Source organism: Cheilinus undulatus, linkage group 16, assembly GCF_018320785.1.
Source record: "Cheilinus undulatus linkage group 16, ASM1832078v1, whole genome shotgun sequence".
NCBI classification, from domain to species: domain Eukaryota; kingdom Metazoa; phylum Chordata; class Actinopteri; order Labriformes; family Labridae; genus Cheilinus; species Cheilinus undulatus.
The window spans coordinates 4,601,339-4,628,132 of NC_054880.1; the positions used below are offsets into that span (position 1 = coordinate 4,601,339).

Sequence of the window (26,794 nt, forward strand, 5' to 3'; positions counted from 1 at the left end):
AAGCTTTCAGTGTTTCATTTGGATGTTGGACTTTCAAACTCATCAATAGTGAATAAGAATTAGTCACAGATGTCCAGGTTGTCTTTTTAGGGTTTCCAAGAGCCTTTTCACCTTCCTTTGGTCTCGGTCTTGCAAAATTCTCCCTCAGGATCAAACACAGGATCTTTGATCAAATGAATCAGGTCTGGATGTGTGGTCTGAGACTGTACTCAGCTTTCCAAAAAATGTGATTAATCACAGTTAATTCATGATTTCACTAGAGGGCCTGGTAGGTTTGGATGGTGTTTTCCCCTAATAAATGCAATCCTCAGTTAAAATCTGTATTTTGTATTTACTCAGGTTATCTTTGGCAAATAAGATTAGTTCAATGATCTGGAGCATTTCATTCTGAACAATATGCAGAAAAATTTGGGATCAGGGAGGTTGAAAATGCTTTTTTTCCAGCATGAGCTTTTACAAACTTAAACAACAAACAATTCTATTTCCAGCTGGTATTTTTGTGCATAGTTGTGGCCTAAATTAGCGGTTAAAGGTACCAAAGACTGTCCTAAAAGAATTAGGCTTTATGGATAAAACAGTTGGATATTCCTCCTTAACTTGGGTCAGTATTTTGTTAATAGTTGGAGTTGCATGGCTTTATGGGGGAAAAACAGAAACCTCTCCAAGTGTATACTTTTGACCCATATTGACTTTAAGAACATTAGTCACCAAAATAAAGAGATGAGGCACGTTTCCACTCACTTTTAACGTCAAAATCAATGCTGAACCAAAAAAGACAGGATCTCCTCCACGGCACAGATATGTATTTTTGTTTTTGCCTGATTCCTGAGCCACCAGGAAGACTCCCAGTCACTCTTAACACCAAGGAAACCCTCAGGTAAAGTGTATACCACCTTTTGGCACAACGGACAGTTTAACATCACGTCCCGTGTTTCATGATTCCTTAGTAACCTGCACGAGATCATAGACAGTCAAGTGTAAATAAAATCAATGAGAAGGGCCATAGATCACACGGGTGTCCACACTGACATATAATTAGCAATAAGACGTGCCACAGTGAAAGAAGCAGGGGTTTTGGACCGGGATGTTGGAGACACATCTTATCGCTAAGGGGCGACACACCCACTGCACACGGTCTGCTCACACTTTACTTTATGGATCCGTGTCAAAGCTTCGTCTCTGGTTGTGCCCTTTGTGCTCGTGTTTGTGTTGCTGGATGGAGGTGAAAGCAGACAGTTTTCTTAGGATTGTGAAGCGGCGACAAACACGCCAGTGTCCTCACACATCCGGCGCGGTGTTAAAACATCTCAGCATTGATTACATGTGGATTTGTGGGGCCCGGGGAAAGTTTCGGGAGATTCCAGTCTACAAAGAGAGAAAAGGATTATTGTTCCTGTGTTTTGGTCCATCTGGAGTTCTTTTATACTCCTCTGCATGTGCTCATGTTTTCCTACATTCAAAGAGATCTGTGTAGGCCGGATATTCTGAGTTCAGACAGAGCGACTGTTTGGCGTCTGTTTTTTTGTGTCTGGGGAACAATAAGATACTCTGATAAAGTGCTTTCCATTTAGCCGAGCTCTCCTCCTCCTGTCTTTTATTTCTCAGAGATGGGAGCAGAGGAACACCAATGCTTCTTGCATGGAGGCATCTTTACTTCACAGCTTTTTAAATGGACTTTATTCATGCAGCTAATCTAATGAGCCAGAGAGGACAGTGGGTCGTCCTGGAAATCCCATTTCTTCACCAGGCAGAAGAGCCAGCTGGCTTTTAGCTTTCTGCCGTTTCTAATTCTGCTTCATGTCTGCAGCTGTTCAGTCAGCTTTAGAAATACAAGAAGGAGGCAAAGGGAGATAACACAGGTGCATTTCAGCGATGCATGCAGCAGTTTCTTTGGTACCGGTGTACTACTGGAAAACTTTGACTCATTACAAACACAGATGTTTGCTGTGCTTAACATAAATCTGTTCTCTCTGCAACCTTTTAGCTGGCATTTCCACAGAAATGTCCCTGGGATGTTTCAGACTGTATGCCAATCGTTCCACATGAGCGCTGCAGGGATCGTGTCTGTTCATTGGCTAATAGGCAGAGATGAAAAAAGTGCTATTGTATGCAAGTAAAGTTACTCTGAATGAAATATACTTAAGTAGATGTAAAAGTAGCAATCTACAAATCTGCTCAAGCCAAAGTAAAACGTAAGTCATTTAAAACGTACTTAAAGTACTAGTAGCTACTTTTGATACCTGAGGGGGATACACAGTAAAAAATCTTCAACGCTTCAGTGAGAGCAGCACGGCCATCTCTCTGACATCTCTGCACTCGTCCATGGGAATCCTGTACATGCATGTAATTCAGCCTATCAACAAAAGAGTGTAAGCTGTGGATTAATCGATTAATAAAGTACGAGTTAAGTTAAAAATAAGTATATCCAATATTTATTCATAAAAGTGCAATTTCACAGATAAGTGTAGTCAAATGTTGTAGCATGAAAGATCTGAGAACAGTTCATCTGGGGAAATAACGATCTTAAATACAGATTACAGACATAAAGACTGATCAGAAACCATCATGGCAATAAAAACATTACATGATGTGGTAGAAAAATAAAATCAAGAGTCTAAATCAGACATAGAATAAATAAAATCTGTTGGATGGCTGCTACCTGGAGTCCAGTGATCATAGAATTAAAGAAGCCTCCCTTAATATGTCATAATCTAGTGATCCTGTTTCCTTTGAATGGCGGCTGTAGGGCGGGTCTTCACCCTCAGCAGCTCTGGGATTGGTCGAGAGAAGTCCTGGTAAAAGTCCAATCCTGTGATCCACTCCACGTCTCTGACTCGCGACTGATGGAACCACATGAGATCTTCGACCCAGAGAGAGGCAGCCTCCGTGCTCTGAGAACGAAAAAGGTTATTTATTATTTTTTAAAGTCATGTGAATATCAGCTTTACAAACACTGAAGGTATGATAAGAGGAGAGGAGATAGATAAGATATCAGCGATACCACCAGATATTGACTTCTCCATCATAAATACATATTGGTTTTCACCATGCCAGCAATAGCCAAGGTAGAAAACCTTCAATCTGACTCAAGGAATCAATGATTTGATTTGGAGGTCAAAGGTCACGACCACTGGGCCTCAGGCTTGTAAGGTTCCCAGTGGAGGAACCAGCAGAGAAAGCGCCCCAGCCCTTCCTCTTGACTAACGCTGCATTTTCTTGGTCTGGTTTTGGTACACTTTAAGGAGACAGGAGTCTCCGTTTCTGACTGGCGTAAGAGGATGTATCAAGTGTTGTGATAAAGTTCCAGTACGCTAGACTCCTTCACGCTCTCTGGAGTATAAACCCTTATCATCTTTAGTGGTCTAAAGATTACATCGACATCCTCTGAGGGTTAAAATGTTCCATGAAGTTCAATAGAAACCAGTTCAAAAGTAGCCTGACCTCAGTGTTTTAGTCATGTGTGTATGAATATACCACCACAGTTTGATTTAACCGTGTCTCAGGGAAGAGTCACATCATCCAGGTGTGGGACAGACACTGACAATGAGAGAGTTCTCATTCATGCTCAGACAACGGTCCTGTCTAGCACACTGATTTGTCTCTGCTCCAGATAAAGGGAATGACTTCATGATCATACACACAGAAAATGCTGCTTTGTTTAAAACCAGTCAGCGGGATCAGGGAGGCAGTTTCACACAAAGAGTTTCTGTACCCGTCAGTTAAAGTTTAGAAGGAGTACAAAGCTGAAGTCCAGCTCGCTGATTTCTCACCTGGCAGCTCTCAGAGTTTTCCGGTCTGTGAGGTAGCATAAAGGACACTGTCTGTAGCTCGCTCTCGCAGGCAGACACGGGCACGGTCGCATTTCTGCAGCTTGTCAACACCACAAAGTAATGTGTTGGGATGGGGATGCTGGTGCCAGACACAAAACTGGGAGGAAACAGAGCAAAACATGGGAAAAGGTCAGGAAAAAAGCAGGGGTTTTCCACATTAATATGGGCGGTTGAGTGAGGACTGTGTTCACACTGTGATGCTTTAAAGGTAAGTCTGACTCACTGCTGAGGTTCCGACAGTAAACCATGAGGCCCCTCTCTGGCTTATATGGAAAAGGACCTTTATAGAGCTGACAGAGCAGTGAGATAATGTGTAGTCTTAGGCTGTCTCATAGGACGCTGGTTTGAAAGTAAACCCTGATCCTACTTGTGCTTCCACAGGGAATCCCAGCAACCTTAAACAGGCCGTTCACGCTGGAAAACCCTCCAATGTGGCTGAATTAAAACAGTTCTGAAAAAAAGAGTGGGCCAAAATTCCTCCACGGTGACACGAACGGCAGGACTGCAAGTAGAAACTCAAGAAATGCAAAGAAAGGACGAGGAAGGGCGAACGCCAAACTGAGGAGAGAGCAAAAGTCTGATCACTGAGAGACAAAAAACAGGAACTGTAAACAAACTATTTGCAATTTTGAATTGTGATTTTTTATTTTGCTTGATCACTTTTTTTTGTTCTCAAATGCTCATTTTTGTTTGATACAGAAAAAATTTAGTCTGAATCTTTCTGACACGAATGCCATTCCATAAGGGCGACGCTGTCCCCTAAATCAGTGGTTCTCAAATGGTGTGCACTAGGCAAGTCTAGGTGTGCCGTGGGAATTTGTACCATACGTCATTACTACAACTTTATGGTAAGCACTGCAACCAGGCCTGCCCACAGATCTGGCTGGACCCCTGAAAACCCAGAGATGGATCTCCCCAGTTGGGATTTATTGATATCAGTGTATGTGTGTTGGATCAGTAGCATTGGTGCTAGCATCCTGGCTAACAGTTACCTCATTAAAGGGATACTTCAACATTTTGGCGAATTGGTCCATTGCCATAATCCCTATAGTCTTAGTTATAGGTTTGTTTCCTTTAGGTGTCGGTGCAAGCTATTTTAAGATCGGCGGGTCTGAGTTAGGAGCTGCTCTGCCAACGCAATGGATTCTTATGGTATCCCGGCTTTCCCTCATCAAACTCATCAAATACACAATCCAACAACTCCAAAACGCTCTCGTGGACAAGTTGCGACCTGCACATTCACCACGCTATGAAATAATTACGTATAATTATGTGACATTACGACACATGAAGCAAATACCTGGGACTACTTTCCTGAGTAAACCACTTTTACAGCTTTCGAAATCACTCCACCCAGCAGCCGTGTCTGGAGTGTAGTTCCAGCTTTGAATTTTCCTCTAAAACAACTTCGTCTCGTAACTTTCCATGATTATTTCATGGCAATTATTGGGTTGAAACCTGGCGTTGAAATTATCAATTTGTGCTATTTTAAACCAATTTTTCTACCCACTTCTGCCACTTCTTATAACTACTTTTGACACATTTTTGGCACTTTTTTGGAACTTGTTGCTACATGTAATCCATTTTTGCTACCTTTTTGCCACTTTTTGGCCAATTTTGCGATTGTTTGGCCATGTTTTCCATCACTTTCAACCCTTTTTAACCACCTTTTAGCAACTTTAACCCTTTTCTGCCACTTGTGATCTATTTTGCCACCTTTTTGACACTTCCAACCCATTTACGCCACCTTTTGCAAATTTTTGTCCACTTTTGACTGTTTGACCTCTTTTTTCCCCAATTTTGCCCTTTATTATCACTTTGAACCCATTTTTTTTACCACCGTTTTACAACATTTAACCCTTTTAGGCCACTTGTAACCCATTTTGCCACTATTTTGAGACTTTCAACAAGTTTTTGCCAATTTTAACCCATTGTTTGGCCACTTTTTACTCATTTTCGCCCATTTCTGTCTTTGTGTTGCCACCTTTTGCCCACTTTCACCATCTCCGTGATCCCCCAGTTGGCTGGGCCCCAGAAAGTTTGCTCTCTTATCCCCCTTATAGGCCACCTTGACTGTAACATTATTTAAAAAGTCTATTCTGTATCGATTTAAACACGGTGTGCCTTGAGATTCTGGCTTAATCTTAGGTGTGGCTTGGGTGAAAAAAGTTTGAGAACCACTGCCCTAAATAAATGAAATCATCATTTAAAACTGTCTGAAACACTGACGTGTGACGACTGCAAAATAAGAAAACAGGAAGTGAGGAACACTTTGTGGCTCCATGTGCATGACATCACCAAACATTTCTGTCCACAGGAAACCGTTTAGAAAGCAGGATGTGTCTCACGTAACAGTGACCTTAAACTCACTGCTGGATCTGCTCCGGCGAGTCGAACTGTCCGTCATAGTTGTAGTCAAAGACGGGGCCGGTCACCACGTTAATGCCGTTGTACAAAGAGGCGTACTTCTTTAACAGAGTGTTGTGGAAGTAGTCCCAGATCTCTGTGAATGACAGAAAAGATTCAAGTAAAAACTGGAGCATGTGCAGAGCGTCTTCTCATATTGAAGGGTAACTCACTCTTAAACTCGGGGTACATGGGCACCACGTTACTCATCAGCAGAGCGTCAAACTGCTGGTCTGCTGTGGCGTTCAGATCTGCAAAAGCACAAAAAGAACAGATATCTTTAAATCAGTTATCATGTTTTCAAAGCAGGATGTTGACTGATATAAAACCAGAAGAAATGTGGATTCAAACAATCAATTTCAACCTCATTTTCCCCCTGAAATAGTCTTTAAATGCTAGTAATGGTGATAAAAAGGCCCAATACTTGGTGTGAGTTCTTATGGAAAAGAGATGTAAGATTGGATTAACAAAAAAGACTAAAGAAACCGCCTCAGTTCTGCAGAAAAAACAATGTCACTCCCAAACAACCTGATAAATGCCTCAGATGTAATCGGGGAGTGTACAGAGTTCCTGTGCAGCTCAGTTATAGTTATCTTTAATTTTCAGAGAGGACTAAAGCCCTTTCGTTTTCCTTTTTGAACTCATTGATGTTGAGCTGAAAACGGGAATCTCCAAGTGAAGTGTTATTCCAGGGAGGTTTATTTCAAGGCTGCCCCAGCTTTCCCATAAAGGCCTTTTTTCCCCATTCATCCAGCTAATATGAAGACACAAGCCTCCAGGTGATTTATGGGTCAGGGGAAGTCGAAGCAAGTGAAGAGGGGGGGTAAATTTCCAGGTCTGAGTCATTATCATGCTCTTTGAGCCAGGTTTCTTTGCCACAGAGAGAATGAGGCTGGGCAGAGATGAGTGTGGTCCTCTCTGCTCAGCCTCTGGTGGAGATACCCCATCAATTCCCACTTTCCCATAAGATTCCAACTTTGGCCGACTATTTCTGTAGGACTGGGTTCTGATGTTCAAATTGCTTATTCATGCAACTGTAGCTGGGTTTCCATTACACTTGGAAATGCGCAAAATGGAAATAGCGCAATAAAAAACTGGTAATGGAAACACCTGAATTTCGAAAAAACCCTAAACTATCGCTAAAAAGTTTTTTACGCTTTCATTAGGAAGTTTTTCAGCCGTTTCAATATAGAAATATATCGCAAAAGTGCAATGGAAACATTTTTTCCACGTTTACAAGTCACGGGACGTGATGTACGGTGTCACATGACCAGTCACTCTGAGACAACGTGGCGCCGTTCGTGTGGACAGAAGAAGAGACGAGACTTCTTAACATCATACTTCTACCTTTATATGTGGCTTTTGCTGTTCATACGGACTTTACCTCTGAACTATCATCCGTTGCCTTCGTCTTTTGTTCAAAATTATCAAGGCAACCGCCGTAGATGGAACCAAAACCGTACCAACACGCAGCAGGATTAGAGCGTCAAGCTTCCCTGCAGTGGATTCATGAGAGATGAGATTTTAGGAGAATTGCAAGGCCTATGCCCAAAACTCCCTTCAATGGAAACGCATTCAAAGCGCAATTGTACTTAATCGAAATTTAAGAAATATCGCTTTTATTTTGTGAAAAACTGTAATGCAAACCCAGCTTCTATAACCCCTTTTCATCACAGTTTCTGCCCATTTTTCCCAAGCTTTATCATTTATTTGCCACTTTTTACCAGCTTTTCACCTTTTTTGCCCATTTTTCCTGTCTTTCCACACTTTATTGCACTTTTATCCCATTTTTGCCACTTTTTAGCCGTTTTTCACCACCCTCCTAGACAAATTTAACCTGAAATGCCACACTGTAAAACGCAACATCCATTTAACTCATAAACACTGAGTTGAAATTTGTCAGTTCTTTGTCACCTGTTCCAAATTTTTACTATAAACAACTTACTTGTACTTCTTGGCCAAAACAGCTAAAGGGCTCAGTTTACTTTAGTTTACTTGGTTTAAACAAATTAAGTAAAAAGGGGGTAAAATTAAGTTGTGTTAACTTAAAAATTCCAAACAGCGGTTTCAACTCTATTTTTATGAGCTGATAGAAGTCTTTATAGTTTTAAGTGAAAAGTACTCAAAGAATTTAAGTATTTTTTGTTATAACTCGTATTTTTTGAGTTACGGCAAATCTGCAGTTTTCCCAGAATGCCTTTGGGCACTAAACCTTTATGCACTCTGTTTGCTGCTGCTGTCTTGGCCAGGGCACTTTTGAAAAAGAGATTTTTAACTTCAAAGAGGTTTTCTCCTGGTTAAAAAAAGGTGAAATAAGATACAATACTCTATGAGTGAAGTTGCTGTCTCAATTAAAGACGTCCCGCCTATAGGGGGCAGTGTTACTGTCAGTGAATGTTGGATGGTACACTGACATTAATGCAATGACTGCTGGTTCAGTGGGTCACTAACAGCCCTTGTTGTAAATGGTGGCACAAGCTGGTCCACCTTAGGTGAAATGATAACTCAAAAAAACATTACAGAGAGAACTATCGGATGCTCTAAGGTAATCAGTTACCTAAAATATTTTGAGTGCACTAAAAATATGAAGTATTGCACACAAGTAGATGATTTAGCCTCAGTCCTGCAAACTTAAATTAACATTTGAATCTCAGTTTTGAGAAGTTAAAATAATTGATTTTAAACTAGTAGTAATACTTTAATAGTTCATGTAGAACAAGTACTGCACACTAAAAACAAATGTGTTTTTTTAACTCACAAAAGTCACGTGTAGTTTACTTGTTATTTTTGAGGCAAGTTTACATTTTTTTTAAGTAAGCTCAACTAATTTTGTCTTACAGTGCAGATGGATTTGTTTGACACATCCATCTGGTAAACCTCCCATAGACGGCGTTTGGGAAAGGGCGGAGCCTTTGAAAAAAAACTCCCAGGGTGATTGGATGAACGTTCTGTCTGTCACATCTTTACGGGCCAATCAGAGCAACAAAACGTAATGTTGTAGCCCCAGACTGAGGTGCGCAGCTACTGGCGAGTAAACTCCATAGAGAACATCATAACGGTAACCATGGCGACTGTAGACATGTCAGTACTCGACTTCTGTGGTTTTTGAAAAGAAAACAACTCACTGCTGTTCTTTGTTCTTCTTTTAAAACTGGCGCTTTAGCAGCATCCACGCTAATCTGTTCCGCCATAACTGCACCAACCTCTTCTCAATGCTTGTTTATGTCACAGCTCCGCCGTGCCTGAAAGTCCCGCCCCTTGTCGCTGATTGGTCCTGTCACTTTCTAACCGGGCCCAAACGGTTCAGATGGGAGCTTTGAAGATGAATTCACCCGTGAGAAACACGGAAACGGGCGAATCCATCTGCTTTGCAAGGTTAGGACATATTAGCTCCTTTTTCATGAACCATTTTTACATCATTTCAGCCATTTTTTTAGAAAATTATTTCATTATTTTTCCTTAAAGTTATTACAGTTCCTTCTACTTTATTCTCTAGCATCCTGGCGTTTGTGCACATCATGACTCAGCTATGAAGTCTGACATTATTTTCCAAATATTTTAGTTGATTTGCCCAAACACAACATTTACATTAGCAAAAACAGACAATTTCACTTTAAGAAGAGGGAGTTACAGTTTGATCAGGGCTATATTGAACTATGGCAAAAAAAACAAAAAAAATCCCTTTTTATTTATTTGATACACGTGGTTAGTATCATTCAGGTCATATATAAAATATAGTTCTCACAGCCCAACTTTACAATAGATCATGATTTTCCTGATCTCCATGGCCCCCATCTGGCTGAGGCGCTCCCCTTTATCCCCCCTGATGGGCGGCCTTGATCGCAGATGACCCCGCCCCCAAACACCTGTATGGTTGTCTGAAAGTATGATCTATTTAGCGTCCCTGTTTTTCAGCCCTCATGGCCCTAAAGAAGCCTGGTCCACTGAGAGTGCTCCATGCTCTCCAGATTGGCCACTCCGCTCCATTTCAATGTTCATTTTTGGATTTTATTTTTTTTGGTCCATTTTCCCTTTACTTTGAGTTTTTAACCTCATTCATCTCTAGTAGTCTGTGTAATCAGAGAAGTGACTCAGTTTATTAAGGCCAAAAATGTCCCCATTAACTTCCACTGTAAATTCAAAATAAAATCCTGTTTTTTTATTGTTTGTGGCTTCCCATGAAAAGCCGAGGCTCCACATGTTTCTATTTTACCCTTTTCACTGGCTGGTGCTATTTTTATTCTATTTTTTTGTTTTAGGCAGATAAATGGTATTTCCCAGTTTACCAAAAACCCAAAATATCTGTAAAGAGCTGAAACATATTTTCATTACATGATAACTGGTGTTGAACACTGATAAATAGAAACTTCTCTAAGAGCCAATAACAAACCGTGAAGCTCTCCACGGAGGCGTCCTAGTTTCATCCCACCAGGTCTGATGGGATTTGCTCTTTTTGACTGAGCTCATAACAATTAAAAGGATTACAGACTTTGGAGGAGTGATGTTTCAGTAACAGTCAAAGCTGTGCTGATGCATCATGGGAATATTGGTTAGGGGTGTTATGTGTACAATAAGACACTGGTTTCCTGGAAACACATGAACTCATCACGCAAATACAATCATGATTGGGAGGAGAATGGAGGGCTGGATTTCTGAGTCAGTGAGGATTCATGGAGTGTAAGGGGAGAAGTGAGTGAGGACGTAGATGCCTACTAACTGGGAGGGTACAGGAAGGCGTGGGAAACGTTTCCCGCCGTGTTGTACTGGTGACAGCTCGGGCTCTGAGATGCTGCGATCCTGACATCAGCCCGTAAACAGTCTGACGGCGCCAGCGGCAACGGGTCCAGGTTTTTCTGTAAAATAGAAAAAATATCCACACTTTTAATTTGAAACTCTGACTCCATACGCTCATTAAAAGGAGATGTGACGATGACATTTGACATCCTCAGCTCTCCAGCTGACTACCGTTAGTAGAGATCTAGATGTGATCAAACTTCTCTGGAACTTTCTATCACCAATCTAAACTTTTAAGCTGACAAGGTCAAGAGAGATGTGGCATCAGACGACTTCTTAAGTTTGACCTGGTTTAAATGACAACAGACCCATCTCCAAGGAAAACTGCACTGTCAGGACATGGGCGGTTTTACTGTCAGGCAAAGGTAGGCCTGGGGCCCTGAGCACCACGGGGCCTCAAGGTTTAGTCATTACAGTGTGCATCAGCTATGAGGTATACGTCTAGGTCTACTTTTAACGTTTAAGAAGTGTTTTCAATGTAAATTAGAGGCTAAGAGTGAATGTAATAACTTCAAAATAAAGTTTGATTTTCCAAAAAATGGGAGGACCCTTGGCCCTGACATCAACGCCCTATAGGAGGATTGACACAACCCCAGCAGTGCTCTGGATGTCCTTGCATGTTAGCAGGGGCCTGCTGATAGACTACCAAAGTCAGCCCCTTTAGGGTGGAGTAAAGGGTGGATTGTTGTAGCTCTCTGTTTGAACATAAAATGGCAGAGATCTGGAGAACATAGTGGAACCACAAACAAATATGGAGAGTTCCTACCGGGTCGTCAACGGTGAAGGAGCTCCACAGAGGCATGAGCGTTTTGTGGCTGTAGGCGCTGATAAATCCTTCATGGTGGAGGACGCAGTAACTCTGCTCACGCTGCAGCAACCGTGGACGACCGAACGGCGTGTGCGTCTGCTCCGCAACCAACACTAGGAGAAAAAGGACGGTTTGATCAGATCTATTCTCATCATTATTCAGCTCATCTTACATTTCTAAAATATGTATTCTACTTTTCACTGGTAACTAGCGCAGCTGTGACCACATTCAAATCAGAGGGCACATGTGCCTGGATGACGGCACACAGATCTACGGAAGAGGATGAGGGCCAAGAAACTGAGACAAAAACAGAACTCTGTGATTGAAGTCAGAACTCTGAGATTAAATTAAAAAGATTAGAATCTAAATGTGGAGATTAAAGTTTGGATTTTGAGATTACAGTCCAGAGTTTGAGATTAAAATCATAATTTTGAGATTAAAATCATAATTTTGAGATTACAGTTCTAGGGTTTGAGATTACAGTTCTAGGGTTTGAGATTACAGTTCTAGGGTTTGAGATTACAGTTCTAGGGTTTGAGATTACAGTTCTAGGGTTTGAGATTACAGTTCTAGGGTTTGAGATTACAGTTGGAATTCTGTGATCAAAGTTTAAATTTTGAGATTAAAGTCAGAGTCCTGAGATTACAGTCTGAATTTAGGGGTGTATGACAGAGTTTTGAGATTAAATTCAGAATTTTATGTTTCTCTGAACTTTGACAGTCTGAATATTGGCCTTACAGCCAGAATTCTTCGATTTAAATCAAAATTCTGACAAAGTCCAAATTTCAAGTTTAAAATCAAACTGAAATTAAAGTTAAGATTTTGAGATGAAAGTAAAAATTTGGAGATTACAGTTTTGATTTTGAGATTACGGTTAAAATATTTAGATTACAGTTAAGATTTTGAGATTAGAATAAAGATTTTGAGTTTACAGTCAGAATTCAGAAATCAGGTTAATTCTGATCTGTATTCTGTTTTTAACGGAATTCTGAGATTAAAGTTGAAAATCTGAGATTAAAATCAGAATTCTGAGATTAAAATTGAAAATCTGAGATTAAAATCAGAATTCTGAGATTAAAATTGAAAATCTGAGATTAAAATCAGAATTCTGAGATTAAAATGAAAATCAAGAAATTAAAGTCAGGATTCTGAAAACGCATCAACTGTGATATGAATTTGGATTAAAATATCAGAATGCTGGGACAAAAGTCAGAGTTCTGACATCAGAGTCAGGAATCTGACTTTGTCTTAGAGTCTGAAAATTACAAGTTGGATGTAATTTTTGTAATCTAATTTTTGTATCCTCTGGTATAAATCTGGATGATCTATACTGGTTCCTCCCTTCAGTCCTCACCTTCCTCTGCTGTCAGATTCAGACGGCCGTTGATCTCATTTCCAGTCTGAGGAGAAGAGGACACAGAAACGTGTGTGGGGTTACAGGCCTGAGTGCAGCATGGTTTAGTGGTTAACACCACAGACTCTGGATTAAGATCTTTCTCCTTGTTGGAATCCAACAAACTTCTCCTAAAGCTGACTTGTTTGTTTGTTCATTTAACCTTTATTTAAACAGATAAAGACCCATTGAGACTGAGATCTCTTTTACAAGGGTGACCTGTCCAAGAGGTCAGCAGCACAGTGCCAGTGTCCTGTTTATCATTACTTCACATCTTCCTGCATTCTCATTGGTTGGTTAGGCCTTAGCAGCAGTCATATTGTCAGATGGTCATCCTAAATTTCCGACACTGCCAGGATTTTATCCCAGGCTGTCTTTAGTAGCAATGTCAGCCTGTCTCACAGTGTGACGAGGGACCACCGTTTTAGAGCCACGACCACAGATCTCACCACAACTGGTCCTCCTTGGTCTGGGACAGTCCACAATCACACAGGGTATACCCGGGTTTAGACATGGGCCTTAAATATGCACATTAATAATCATCTTGTCCACATCAGGGTCACCAAGGAGAGGCTTCATCATGAAAAACAAAACCAAACCGGCTGAAAAAAGAACAGAACATCTGCCCGGTAACCAGCTGGAGCAGGCTGATAGCAGGGAAAACTGTAGCGGATGCAGTTAAGTCGGGTTGCCAGCCAGAGTGAAGTCTCACAAAATAACTGTTTCTGTCACCCGAATGCTCCACCACTGTTATCCAAACCCAGCACAGCAACAAAAAACCAGCAAGCATAAAAAAACATGTCACACAAAAGCAGTTAAATGATCCCCACACTGTATTCAACAGTTCTATGAAAAACCCACAGCTCAACCCAACACCAAACACACAATTCACCCTGCTCCTGTCCTAAAGCCGTCATCCATGTGTCACCAGGAGGGATTTACAGGGAAAGAGAAAGATCCTGTGTCATCAAACGTCCCTGTTAACAAGCTGGCTCTGACAGGAGTCTGGTTTCACAGGCTGGCACAAAATGGTATTTTCTACACTACTGGACATGTGCCAAAGAGGGCAATTCATCCACTTCTGTCCAATCACAGAGCATCAAAATGGGCATGTTGTCTACTTCTGTCTACAAGGAACCACAGAGAGTACTTTGACACGTTTGTCAACTTAAGTTCAGTCTATTCACAGGGCGCCAAAGACAGAAGTCTGTCTAACTTTGTCAGCTCCTTCTTACTTATTTCTGTTATTACTGTGAAAACTCAGCCTGTTTGCTGAGGGATTACCTCCTCTGCACTGATAAATCCCTGCATTCAGCTGAAACTGTTTCTGATTGGTCCACTGTGAACACCAGAGGTAACGGCCAGGGTTGTGACTCTGTGACTCGCCCTCTCTCCTCCCTTTATATAACATTAGATAAAGCTGTTTATCACCGTTGCTACGTAACCAGAGGAAAATTAGTTGAATGAAGGACTTATTGGCACAGCATGTTGGTTTTTGTGGTACCATATCAGATAACAATCAACACATCTGCTCATGAATCAGATACTCTCTCTGACTCCTGGAAGTGAGGATAAAGGCGCTGCGTGTTTGAACAATCATCAGGTTTCACCTTTAGGTAATCACAGATTCCCAAGATCAAATTAAGCCATTTCAACTGCAGACATCAACGCCCTGCCTCATCATGTTGGTTAAAGTGCATTTCTGGAGCAATGCCCCACCCTGAGCAGCTGGAGAGATCACAGGATCATGGGAGGACTAGGAGTATGAGCAGTGGTTTTTACCTGGCCCAGAGCTAAGACCTGTTATCTTATATCTTATTTACAATAACAGTGATATTATAAAAGAATGCTATATTACCCAGGCCTGACTCAAAGTCTACTTCTCTGTTGGAAGCATGTTTTTTCTACAAAGACCAGCATCTCTGCCGTGTTGCAGCTCAGCCTGTTCTCCTCTTATCCAGGATGTGAAGCAGCCCTGGGGTTGATCCAGTCTTTGGTGGCGTGCACGTCAAACAGTTGTAAATCAAGCTATGCTTACGCTCTTTACCGTCCTCAGTCCTGGAGCAGGCACACCCACAGGACTGGCTGGGCCCCTGACAAACCTAGAGACTGGGCCCTCCCCAGTAGTGAATCATCGATGACATCAGGACCAGTAGCATTGGTGCCAGCATCCTGGCTAACCTTTACCTTTATGTTGGAGCTGAAAAGTGTGCCAAGATATCATTATTACTGTTTTGGTGTGTTGGAGGGATTCGTTCAGGGGCTGCACGGCGTAGCAGGGGTTAGTGTTGCTGCCTCACAGTAAGAAGGTTCCTGGCCCGCGTCCTTTGCAGAGTTTGCATGTTCTCCCAGTGCATGCGTGGCTTCTCTCCGGGTGCTCTGGCTTCCTCCCACCACCAAAAACATGCTCGTTAGGTTAACTGGTGACTCTAAATTGCCCGTAGGTGTGAGTACGAGCATGCCTGGTTGTCTGTCTCTATATGTCAGCCCTGGGATTGACTGGCGACCAGTCCAGGGTGTACCCCGCCTCCAGCCCAATGACAGCTGGGATAGGCTCCAGCCCCCCGTGACCCCCAACAGGACAAACAGCGTTTACTCATGCTACTTTTCATACAACTTTTATCTGTTCATTATTGCCACTCCTTTTTGCAACTTTCAATCCAGTTTTGCAAATTTTCACCAATTTTTGCACTTTTTTGGAACTCTTATCCTGTTTTGCCCTTTTTCACCCAATTTTGGCAACTTTTTTTCCCATTTTTGCAGAAAAGTGGATCAGACTTTATCTGTTTATATCTTCTGTGAACAGCCACTAATAAAACAGTCTGTAGTGTTAGTTCAGTGTCGTTTTAAAGCCATGGTCAGTGGCTGCCTCAGTGCATAGAGGACATTTCAGGGCTCTTACTGAGAGGGTCACGGCCGCTGCCGATGAATCTGATGCACTGACTTCTCTTGTCAGCTGTTCAAATAGACGTGTGGTAAAGTTCTCAAACTAACAGCTGTACAGGTAAAGTTGCAGGGAGGTCATAATCGCAGGGATATGTGGTAAAATGTTGTTTCGGTTTTCAGTTTTCCCTGCACAGCCTGCAGGCTTGAATAGCCATGGGGATAATCATTATAATGCTCTGCTATTTCACAGCTAATTGCAACCACACCCAAGAATGCTGCATGCTGCAAACTCATCTGATCTGGACAGAAAGCTGGAATGTGAGCGCAGGGATACCTTTTCAGACTGCTGTCAGTCATTGATTTAGTCATTTACAACATGCACTTCAGATTGGTGCTGCTGTCATCGGGGCGTTTTTTTTGCAGATAGGCTGGTGACTACTGGCCAATGCCAATGCTCCACCGATGCACTAGTGCATCACTCCAACAAAGGAGGCCATTTGTGTGCAGCATTCTGCAGTGTGGGATTTTGGGGGCTAAGTTTATCCTACCAGGCATTCCTGTGGTGTGAGGTTTTTAAAAAGTTAACCCTCCACAGTCTGCTCAGAGGATGATACAAATGATGATTCAGCCATGCCACATACTGTTGGTTCGTTCCTGTAAAAAAAATAAAAACAATAAAAAAAAAACCTCACCAGGGCAGGACAGGAGCAGCCGAGATCATTTTCAGGCTCGAGGCTCGTCAGCGGACACTTCCATGGTGCGGTCTGCTCCTCTGGGTGCACCGGTGTGAAGACGGGCTCTCTCAGGATGTGGTTCATGCTGCCGTGGGTGCCGTTGTTTTCAGTGGGGAGGATCTGCAGCAGGTCTGAGAGGGGAAAACAACTTTTGGTCAGGAGCTGTGCCAGAGTGAGTCAGCTTTTCTGATTTATTTGTTTGTTTGTTTTTACCTTTGCATCTACAGGAGCTGTTTCTACAGTGACAGCTACTTAATGTGGGAAACAATCAGCATCTAACTTTACATATGAAGGTTACTAAAAAACAAACATCTGAGTATGAGGTTGAATAATAAACACTGACTAAACAAGGATGATTTAAAGGAGAGACTAACTGTTCATCACCATGATTCTTAATAAAAACACAATTCATGTCTCTGCAGGCTCACCAGATGAAATCAGCCCATACCACAGTTTACTACTGTCTGGCTTTTATTTTGAAAAATCCCCTTTTGTTTCTACAGACAGCCATGAACTCACCGCACATCAGGTTGTAGAGCTCGATGTTGGAAAACGGTTCAATTTCTGTTTTGGAGGGAAACTTTGGTCCATAACTGACGAACATGGCCTGCAAGAGAGGATGAAAGCATGCTGTACCTTTAATTTGTGGTGCAAACTGTGATAGAAAAGAGGTGTTCTCCTCAGGCTGGCCATCGATTCTCCTTGACGGTTTTCAGATCTCAACTGATTTTAAAATGTGGAGGAGCAGCGATGTTAGGAGACAAGGGGACCGAGGGGAGTTCTGGGCCCTCCTCTGTTCAACATGCATGCATCCACCGGCTCCTAACAGAGAAAATAACTCATGTTGTATCTTTAATTCATTGATACAGTGATTTATGTTGTTTACTTTTAGTTAAAAGGCTAAAATGGGTTTTCTCAGTTAAAAGCATTTAAGTTATTCTGTTTCAACTATTGGACAGTTACTTCTACTGACCACAAGGTGGCGGTACGCATCTGTTAATCTTTTGAAACTACAGTTCTATCTGCCGTAAAGCAGTGTCGAAAGGTGACGTAAATATCTCTGTGAATGTAACAGAAATGAATGAGGAACAACAAGAAAAATACGCCACGCAGTGCTGCTGTAATGCTTCATTGTTCAGAAGTAAAGTAAAGAAAAAGACAAGAGCGATGTCCGGTCATCCTTTTTAGAAGTTACAGCTAAGTTCCCACAACTCAATAACCAGCTGTAGCTTTGCAGATGAGACACAGATCTACATTTTAAATCGCCTGACTAAACAAGCAAAGACTGAATGCGTCCTTATAGGAGAGCCCTGATGCACTGAGTGCAACAGGGACGTTTAAAGGAGCACTTCAGCTGATGGCTCTTACTGATATTTTTCCTGTCTTCCTCTGGCGTAACATTCCCACGATGTCAACATTTTCACTCATGTCACATCCTCTACCCCATTGGTTCTCAATGTTGGAGTCGGGTCCCCATGGGGGTCACGAAACACTGAGAGGGGGGTCACAAGATGCCCTAAAAGAACTAAGAATATTTTTTAAAATGACACTGTTGCCACTTTACACCTATTTTGCTAAATTTTAACCTGTTTTTATAATTTTTTCCACCAATTTTGCAACACGTTTGCTACTTAAAAAACATTTTTTCCCATTTCAAACCCTTTCCAACACTTTTTCTGCCAGTTTTTTTACACCTCTAAACCAAGTGTTGCCACTTTACACCTATAGTTGCCTCTGTTGACCCATTAGTGTCTCTTTTAACCACTTTTTACCATCTTTGACGCCCATTTCAACACATTTCACTATTTCATACGCTAGTTGTTGTCAGTTTAACCCATTTCTCCCATTTTCTGTCAATTTTTCTGTCTTAGTTAACCCTTTTGGCCAGTTATTATCAATTTTCATCCCATTTTACCAAATATTCCTCCAACTTTAGCTAATTTAAAGTCATTTCAGCCACTTCTAACCAGTTTCTGCTACTTTTAGAACACATTTTCATCACCCTTTTCACCATTTTTTGCCATTATTGACCTATTCTAACCATTTTTAATCATTTTATTTCTGTTTTTAACAAAGGAATTTGAACCCATTCTTAAGAAGGCTATCTGCCACACAAACGACTAAAAAAAATAAACTTGCTTCTTTAGTAAGAGTGGTTATTTTTCAGGTTAAAGCTCTCCCCTTCATCCCCCGTATGGGCGGCCTTGTCTGCACAAGATTCTAGATTGTTCATGGCTGTTCAACCACCTTCAGGTCCAGTGGGGGTCCCTGGTCTCTTGCACCTTTAATGTTGGGGTCCTGGGTTGAAAAGGTTGAGAACCACTGCTCTACCCAACAACTCTTCTATTGATCAGCATTTATATGTGGAAGCATCAAGCAGATACACCATTGTGACTATGTGACTTCAAGCGTGGTACTGTGATGACGCCACCTTTGCAACAAGATGGTTGGTGAAATTTTATCCCAGCTGGATATTCCACAGTCAGCTGTCAGTTTATTAGAAAGTGGAAGAGTTTAGGAACAACAGCAGCTCAGCCATGAAGCAGAAGACTACATAAAATCACAGAGCACTGTGCATAAAAGTCTCCATCTCTGCTGATTCCATAGCTGAAGAGTTCTGAACTTCCTCTGGCATTAATGTAAACACTAAAACTGCAGCAGGAGCTTCATGAATGGGTTTCCATGGTAACAGCTGCATGCAAGCCTCACATCACCAAGACGGAGTGGAGTAAAGCACACCAACACTGGACTGTGGAGCAGTGGAAACCTGTTCTGTGGAGTGACCAATCATCTTCTCTGTTTACAGCCAGATGGGTGAGTCTGGGTCTGGAGGATGCTGGGAGAACGTTACCTCTCTGACTGTGAAGTTTGGTGGAGGAGGGATAATGGTCTGGGGCTGTTTTTCAGGGTCTGGGTTAGACCCCTTATCTCCAGTGAAGGCCGATCTAAATGCTTCAGCAGACCAAGACATTCTGGACAATGCTACGCTTCCAACAGTTTGGGGAAGGCCCTTTTCTCTTCCAGCAGGACTGTGGACCAGAGACCAAAGAAGGACTAGAGAGACATGGTTTGACAAGTTCACACAGAGTCCTGACCTCAACCCATCCAGCACCTTTGGGATCAACTGGAAGAGAGATTGTGAGCCAGGCCTTCTGGTCCAACATCAGAGCCTGACCTCACTAATGCTCTACAGGAGTCAACTACATTTGTACAAGGGCCAGCGTTTTCCTAAGCACTCTGGGGGCCAGTACCCGAGGGTGGTTGAAGCATAGCCATGAACATAGTCACGTGCAGACTCACATCTGAAGGACTTTTTTAAACATTACTTTGATTAGAGAGTAAATCTCTCCATTTACCATGAATTTTATATTACATTTAACTTCTTTAGAATAAACATTTATCAAATATACAGTTTTTAAATCAACTTTAAAACCCTTCTCAGTTTCTCATAACCCCCAAGGGAGCCCTGGCCCCCAGTGCTAACCACTGGTCTAAAACTGGTTTTCAGTCGGTCTAATCTCAGGACCATCACCACCATCTTAATGAGTCACAGTGACTCAAAGTCACAAAAAAATTTAACCTCTCAGACTTGTTCTTAAAAGGAAGAAAATTTCAGACAAAGAGGAACGGCAAATGTTTTCTGGATGCATCATTATAGAAACCAGGGAGGACGTGCATGCATACTTATGATTCGACTCAGTTTTACCCCTGAGATTATTTACATGTTGGTTGTTTTCCAGAGAGATCAAGAAATCAATAGATGATCAGGAAAAGCAGCTTTACTATGCTAAATAACAGGATAAATAAGTGAAGATCTTTAGGAAACATTCCAAAAATACTAACTGTCACAGCAAAATGTGGTAGAATAAAATGTACAGATGCATGCCCCGCCCCCTTTTTTTCCTAAGGCCCAAGGCCGCTCATAAGGAGGATGTAGGGGACAGCTTTCTGGGGCCCTGCTAAATCGGGGGCCCATAGAGGTCAGGACAATCATTGTCAATTCTTAAGCTAAGCTGTGATAACTTTATATTTTTCACCTGAATAATAATCACTCTTATCAAAGACAATTATACAGCATCTATGCAAAAATGGTTCTTCAGTTGCAGACATGGCCAGACAAGGTGGAGAAATTTGGTTTAAAGAGACAAAAATCAGTTTAAAGTGGTAAAAAATAAGCAGAAGAAGGGATGAAAGGGGATAAAATGTAGCAAAAATTGGTATTTAGTGGTAAAATGGGTAAATAGTGAGCCAAACTGATGAAAAGTGGCAAATAAAAGTGAAAAAATATTCAGAAAAAGTGTTTGAAAGGTGTTTAAAGTGGCACATACAAATAATTTCACCATAAGAACCCAGTAATAGCTTGACACTCTCTTTAGCTCCAAAGTTAACTGTTAGCCAGGATGCTAGCACCAATTCTACTGATCCAACACAATAAATAAATCACCAGCCAAATCTGTGGACGGGCCTGTCCAGACCGACTAAAAACAGCTCTGTGACCCACTTATGTGTCCTAAACCACCCTTTGAGAACCACTCGTCTAGTGTGTGGCCAGCCTCCAGAGACACCTGTGCTATAAGCTACAGAGGTCTTCTGTTCTCACGTGCATGCTCTCTGCGTCGTTGTCGTAGCCGTGGGCGCCACCAGAGCAGAACGTCAGCGATCCCGGATACCTGTGGGGAAACCCAGGAGAGTGTTTCAGTGTTAGCACTGATTAAAACCATGAACAAAGAGGGGAGATGAAGAAAACGGGCAAACAGCCTGGAAAGTGAAAGTCTGTGCTAAGAAGCCTGTATGCAGGGTGAGGATTTATGGGTTGGATAGAACTCTCTCTCACTGCCAAAGGTCCAGAGTTTAAGGCAGATGGTAGAGCCATCCGTCTCAAATGGAAAGTCAGGGATTCATTCCCTGGCTACAACAGTCACATGTGAATGTGTCATGACACTTAACCCTAAACAGCTCAAACAGCTCCCACTGATACATCAGAGGCATGTGAATATGCATGACAAGCCCCCCTAACATAGGTTGAAAGGGCAAGAAAAGGTGGTGAAATGGGCCTTTAAAAGTAGCAGAAATTGGTTAAAGTGGCACAAAATGGTGGAAAAGGAGGTATAATGGTATTTTTAAAATGGAAAATAAATGTGTTTAAAGTGGTAGAAGAGGGCAAAAAAGTGATGAAAAGAGGTAAAAATGTGGCAAAAAGTGTAGGTTACAAAGTCAAGCACCTCTATAATACCAATCAGCTGATATCACACCAGCCCTCATCAGCTGAGGGCCAGCTGATGAGGGCTTTCCTTGCTTCAAGCCATTCTCTGGGTTTATCAGGGTCCACTCTCTGAGTTTATCAGGGTCCATTCTCTGGGTTTAACAGGGTCCACTCTCTGGGTTTATCAGGGTCCACTCTCTGGGTTTAACAGGGTCCACTCTCTGGGTTTGTCAGGGTCCACTCTCTGAGTTTATCAGGGTCCACTCTCTGGGTTTATCAGGGTCCACTCTCTGGGTTTATCAGGGTCCATTCTCTGGGTTTAACAGGGTCCACTCTCTGGGTTTATCAGGGTCCATTCTCTGGGTTTAACAGGGTCCACTCTCTGGGTTTATCAGGGTCCACTCTCTGGGTTTATCAGGGTCCATTCTCTGGGTTTAACAGGGTCCACTCTCTGGGTTTATCAGGGTCCATTCTCTGGGTTTAACAGGGTCCATTCTCTGGGTTTATCAGGGTCCACTCTCTGGGTTTATCAGGGTCCATTCTCTGGGTTTAACAGGGTCCACTCTCTGGGTTTATCAGGGTCCATTCTCTGGGTTTATCAGGGTCCACTCTCTGGGTTTATCAGGGTCCATTCTCTGGGTTTATCAGGGTCCATTCTCTGGGTTTAACAGGGTCCACTCTCTGGGTTTATCAGGGTCCACTCTCTGGGTTTATCAGGGTCCATTCTCTGGGTTTATCAGGGTCCATTCTCTGGGCTTTTCAGGGTCCACTCTCTGGGTTTAACAGGGTCCATTCTCTGGGTTTATCAGGGTCCATTCTCTGGGCTTTTCAGGGTCCATTCTCTGGGCTTTTCAGGGTCCATTCTCTGGGTTTATCAGGGTCCACTCTCTGGGTTTATCAGGGTCCACTCTCTGGGTTTAACAGGGTCCACTCTCTGGGTTTATCAGGGTCCATTCTCTGGGTTTATCAGGGTCCACTCTCTGGGTTTATCAGGGTCCACTCTCTGGGTTTATCAGGGTCCATTCTTTGGGTTTATCAGGGTCCATTCTCTGGGTTTATCAGGGTCCAATCTTTGGGTTTATCAGGGTCCATTCTCTGGGTTTATCAGGGTCCAATCTTTGGGTTTATCAGGGTCCATTCTCTGGGCTTTTCAGGGTCCATTCTCTGGGTTTATCAGGGTCCACTCTCTGGGTTTATCAGGGTCCACTCTCTGGGTTTATCAGGGTCCACTCTCTGGGTTTATCAGGGTCCATTCTCTGGGTTTATCAGGGTCCAATCTCTGGGTTTATCAGGGTCCACTCTCTGGGTTTATCAGGGTCCATTCTCTGGGTTTATCAGGGTCCATTCTCTGGGTTTATCAGGGTCCAATCTTTGGGTTTATCAGGGTCCACTCTCTGGGTTTATCAGGGTCCATTCTCTGGGTTTGTCAGGGTCCATTCTCTGGGTTTATCAGGGGGTCATTCTCTGGGTTTATCAGGGTCCAGTCTCTGGGTTTGTCAGGGTCCATTCTCTGGGTTTATCAGGGTCCATTCTCTGGGTTTATCAGGGTCCATTCTCTGGGTTTATCAGGGTCCACCCTCTGGGTTTATCAGGGGGTCATTCTCTGGGTTTATAGGGGGTCATTGTCTGTGCTTATAAGGGGCCCTCTTTGGGTTTATTAGGGGCCCTGTCTGGGTTTATCAGGGTCCAGTCTCTGGGTTTTTTAGGGTCCATTTGCTGGGTTTATTGGGGCTGCATTTTCTCCTCATTCTAAGTAACTAGCTTTAGTAAATTTCTTTTCAGGCTCTGTTGAAATGCTGATGACAGCCTTGGGCTGAAATGTGGATGTTTTTTGTTTGCTGCTTATGTTTTTACTTTAAATTACAAAGGTGTTAAACCTAATGATGAGCACTGCTCTGTTTGTTTTCTTGCTTATTAGTTTTTTTTGTTTGTTTGTTTGTTTTTTGAGCTGGCACTGATTCCTGAATTTCGTTGAGTTGAGATTGCCTTATCCGGTTAAACATTCGACCCTGTGGAGAGGTAAGGGCCATGACAGGATGAGAGCTTTCAGCACCACGGACAGTTCATGTTCAGGAGTCCGTCACAATGATGGCAGGATGAGCTGAGAGAGAGTTAGTCCTCTAATAATTAGCCAATCTGTAGTTTATCTATGGATGTTACTGAGCTCTGTTCTGTTTCTCATACAGACAGCACTCTAATGAAGGGAAAACACTGGCGTGATTGTTTCCTTCTGTCTGTGGTTTTTACAGCATGTTCCTCTGACTACAGTGGCTGCTTTATTCAAACTCATTACTCCCTACAAGTAGGCAGGATGGCTCATGTTTACACCACAAAGCGCTGAGTTTGGTCCGTAGGCTGGACAGCTTTCAAATCAGTGTAATGGAACTGAACTAACTCAGAAAGTCAGCATGAGTCTGCTTCAACTGAACCAAACTGCCGCATCCTGAAAGATAAGAACTAAAGATGACTTACCGCTCAAACAGCCACTTTGGTTCGACCAGGACGTTGACGTCTTCAATGCGACGGCTGTTAGCGAAGTGGAGCCGCTTTGGGAGGTCTGCCTTCAGGTACGGTTTGATCTTTTGGTCTGACTTCTTACACTAAACAGAATCACAGATAGACAATGGTTCCATCTGAAACCTTTTCAGCGTCAAACCAAACAGGATTCATCTGGAAATGATCATCCTCATGGATGACTGCAGAAGAGAGGAAATTCAGTACTTACCGTCATGTTTGCAACCAGCCCAGCAGAGTCCACTACGAAAGGAGAGAAAACAGGAGGTCAACACTGGTGTTATCAAAGTGGAACAGCTTAGAAATGTCTGCCAGGAATAAAATAAAGTTTAAAATATGAAGGGTCTTTCCAGAAACCAAAGCTTTGACTGTAAGGGAAACTGACTCTCAGCATGGCATGACAACATCACAACTAAGAGGAAAAACATTTATTTTACCTGGCACATTTCCATAGCGGTGCAAGCTTGTTCAAATTTAAATAAGTATTAAGTTTAGTGCATTTGACTGCTAATGTTTCCAGATGGACCCAGACAGACCTCTGATCAAGCAAACTGGTTGGCTGTGTTCCTGGTATCTGAGCATGTGGAGGGAAGTCAGAGTCTTTCAGTTCTACAGTTCTACCGTGACGTCTTTCATATCTCTGTATTTTTGGGGCGAGATCATGGGAAGACTGTGTTACGCTGACATGCTCAGGAGAGTGGGGATGGGAAGGGTCAGCTGATGGATACGATAGTGCCAGCTACCCTTCTACTGGCACCTGGCATGCTCTCCAGAGCCTGATCCAGCTCACCATATACTGGGTGTCTCACCCAATGCGTGCTGATACTTGGAAAGATACCTGGCATGGGCCATCAGGAAACTGGAGCAGTACAAGTCCAAAGATGATGCAGTGTAGCACCAAACCAGCATATTCGCCCATGCCTGATCTGATGGAGGTGGGTTTGATAAGAATGAGAAGAGGAGGAAGGGAAAAAGACTCCTTAGACTAGCTCATTTGTAGATGAGACATCACCATCAGCCTGGGTTTGGTGTTTGGTTTATTAAAGGAGGGGATGGCAGACTGGTCTGGTACGCTGCTGCTGTCATTGTGGGTTCAGCTGCTGTCTGACAGTGTACTAAGGAAATTAAAACCCTACAGTCAGGGAACCTACTCCTGCCTCTGCTCTTGTGCAGTTGTATAACCAAAACACACTGCCTGGCCAAGAAAAAGTCACCCCCAAAAAAAAGGTCACACACTCTAATATTTGGTTGGACTGCCTTTAGCTGTGATTACAGCTCGCATTCACTGTGGCATTGTTACGATAAGCTTCTGCAATGTCACAAGATTTATTTCCATCCAGTGTTGCATTAATTTTAATATTGTTGATGGGAGAGTCTGACCACTGCACAAAGCCTTCTCCAGCACATCCCAAAGATTCTCAATGGGGTTCAGGTCTGGACTCTGTGGTGGCCAATCCATGTGTGAAAATGATGTCTCATGCTCCCTGAACCACTCTTTCACAGCTTGAGCCCAATGAATCCTGGCATTGTCATCTTGGGATATGCCCGTGCCATTGATGGAATAACCTGGTCATTCAGTATATTCAGGTAGTCAGCTGACCTCATTCTTTGGGCACATAATGTTGCTGAACCTAGACCTGACCAACTGCAGCAACCCCAGATCATAGCCCCGCCCCCACAGGCTTGTACAGTAGGCACTTGGCATGATGGGAGCATCACTTCACCTCCCTCTCTTCTTACCCTGATGCGCCCATCACTCTGGAACAGGGTCAGTCTGGACTCATCAGACCACATGACCTTCTTCCATTCCTCCAGAGTCCAATCTTTATGCTCCCTAGCAAACTGAAGCCTTTTTTCCAGTTAGCCTTACTGATCAGTGGTTTTCTTAAGGCTACACAGCTGTTCAGTCCCAATCCCTTGAGTTCCCTTCGCATTGTGCGTGTGGAGATGCTCTTACTTTCACTATTAAACATCCCCCTGAGTTCTACTGTTGTTTTTCTTTGATTTGATTTGGCCAAACGTTTAAGTGATCGCCGATCACGATCATTCAGGATTGTTTTCCAACCACATTTCTTCCTGGAAGACGATGGTTCCCCACTATCCTTCCAGTTTTTAATAATACGTTGGACAGTTCTTAACCCAATTTAAGTAGTTTCTGCAATCTCCTTAAATGTTTTCTCTGCTTGATGCATGCCAATGATTTGACTCTCTTAAACAGACTAACAT

At 42.7% G+C, this 26,794-nt stretch overlaps 1 protein-coding gene across 1 annotated transcript; it reads right to left on the reverse strand.

The window, feature by feature from the left end:
• Positions 1–2,416: 2,416 nt before the first annotated feature.
• Positions 2,417–24,835, reverse strand: LOC121523832 (ectonucleotide pyrophosphatase/phosphodiesterase family member 3-like). The gene is made up of 12 exons (XM_041808887.1): positions 24,780–24,835; positions 24,527–24,654; positions 21,452–21,521; positions 17,371–17,458; positions 16,810–16,982; positions 13,193–13,238; positions 11,797–11,951; positions 10,954–11,089; positions 6,410–6,487; positions 6,201–6,333; positions 3,771–3,927; positions 2,417–2,891 (listed from the first exon to the last, which is right to left on the reverse strand). Exons 1-12 carry the CDS (start codon positions 24,783–24,785, stop codon positions 2,712–2,714), a joined length of 1,350 nt encoding a protein of 449 aa, XP_041664821.1. The 5' UTR covers positions 24,786–24,835; the 3' UTR covers positions 2,417–2,711.
• Between the last annotated feature and the right edge of the window lie 1,959 nt (positions 24,836–26,794).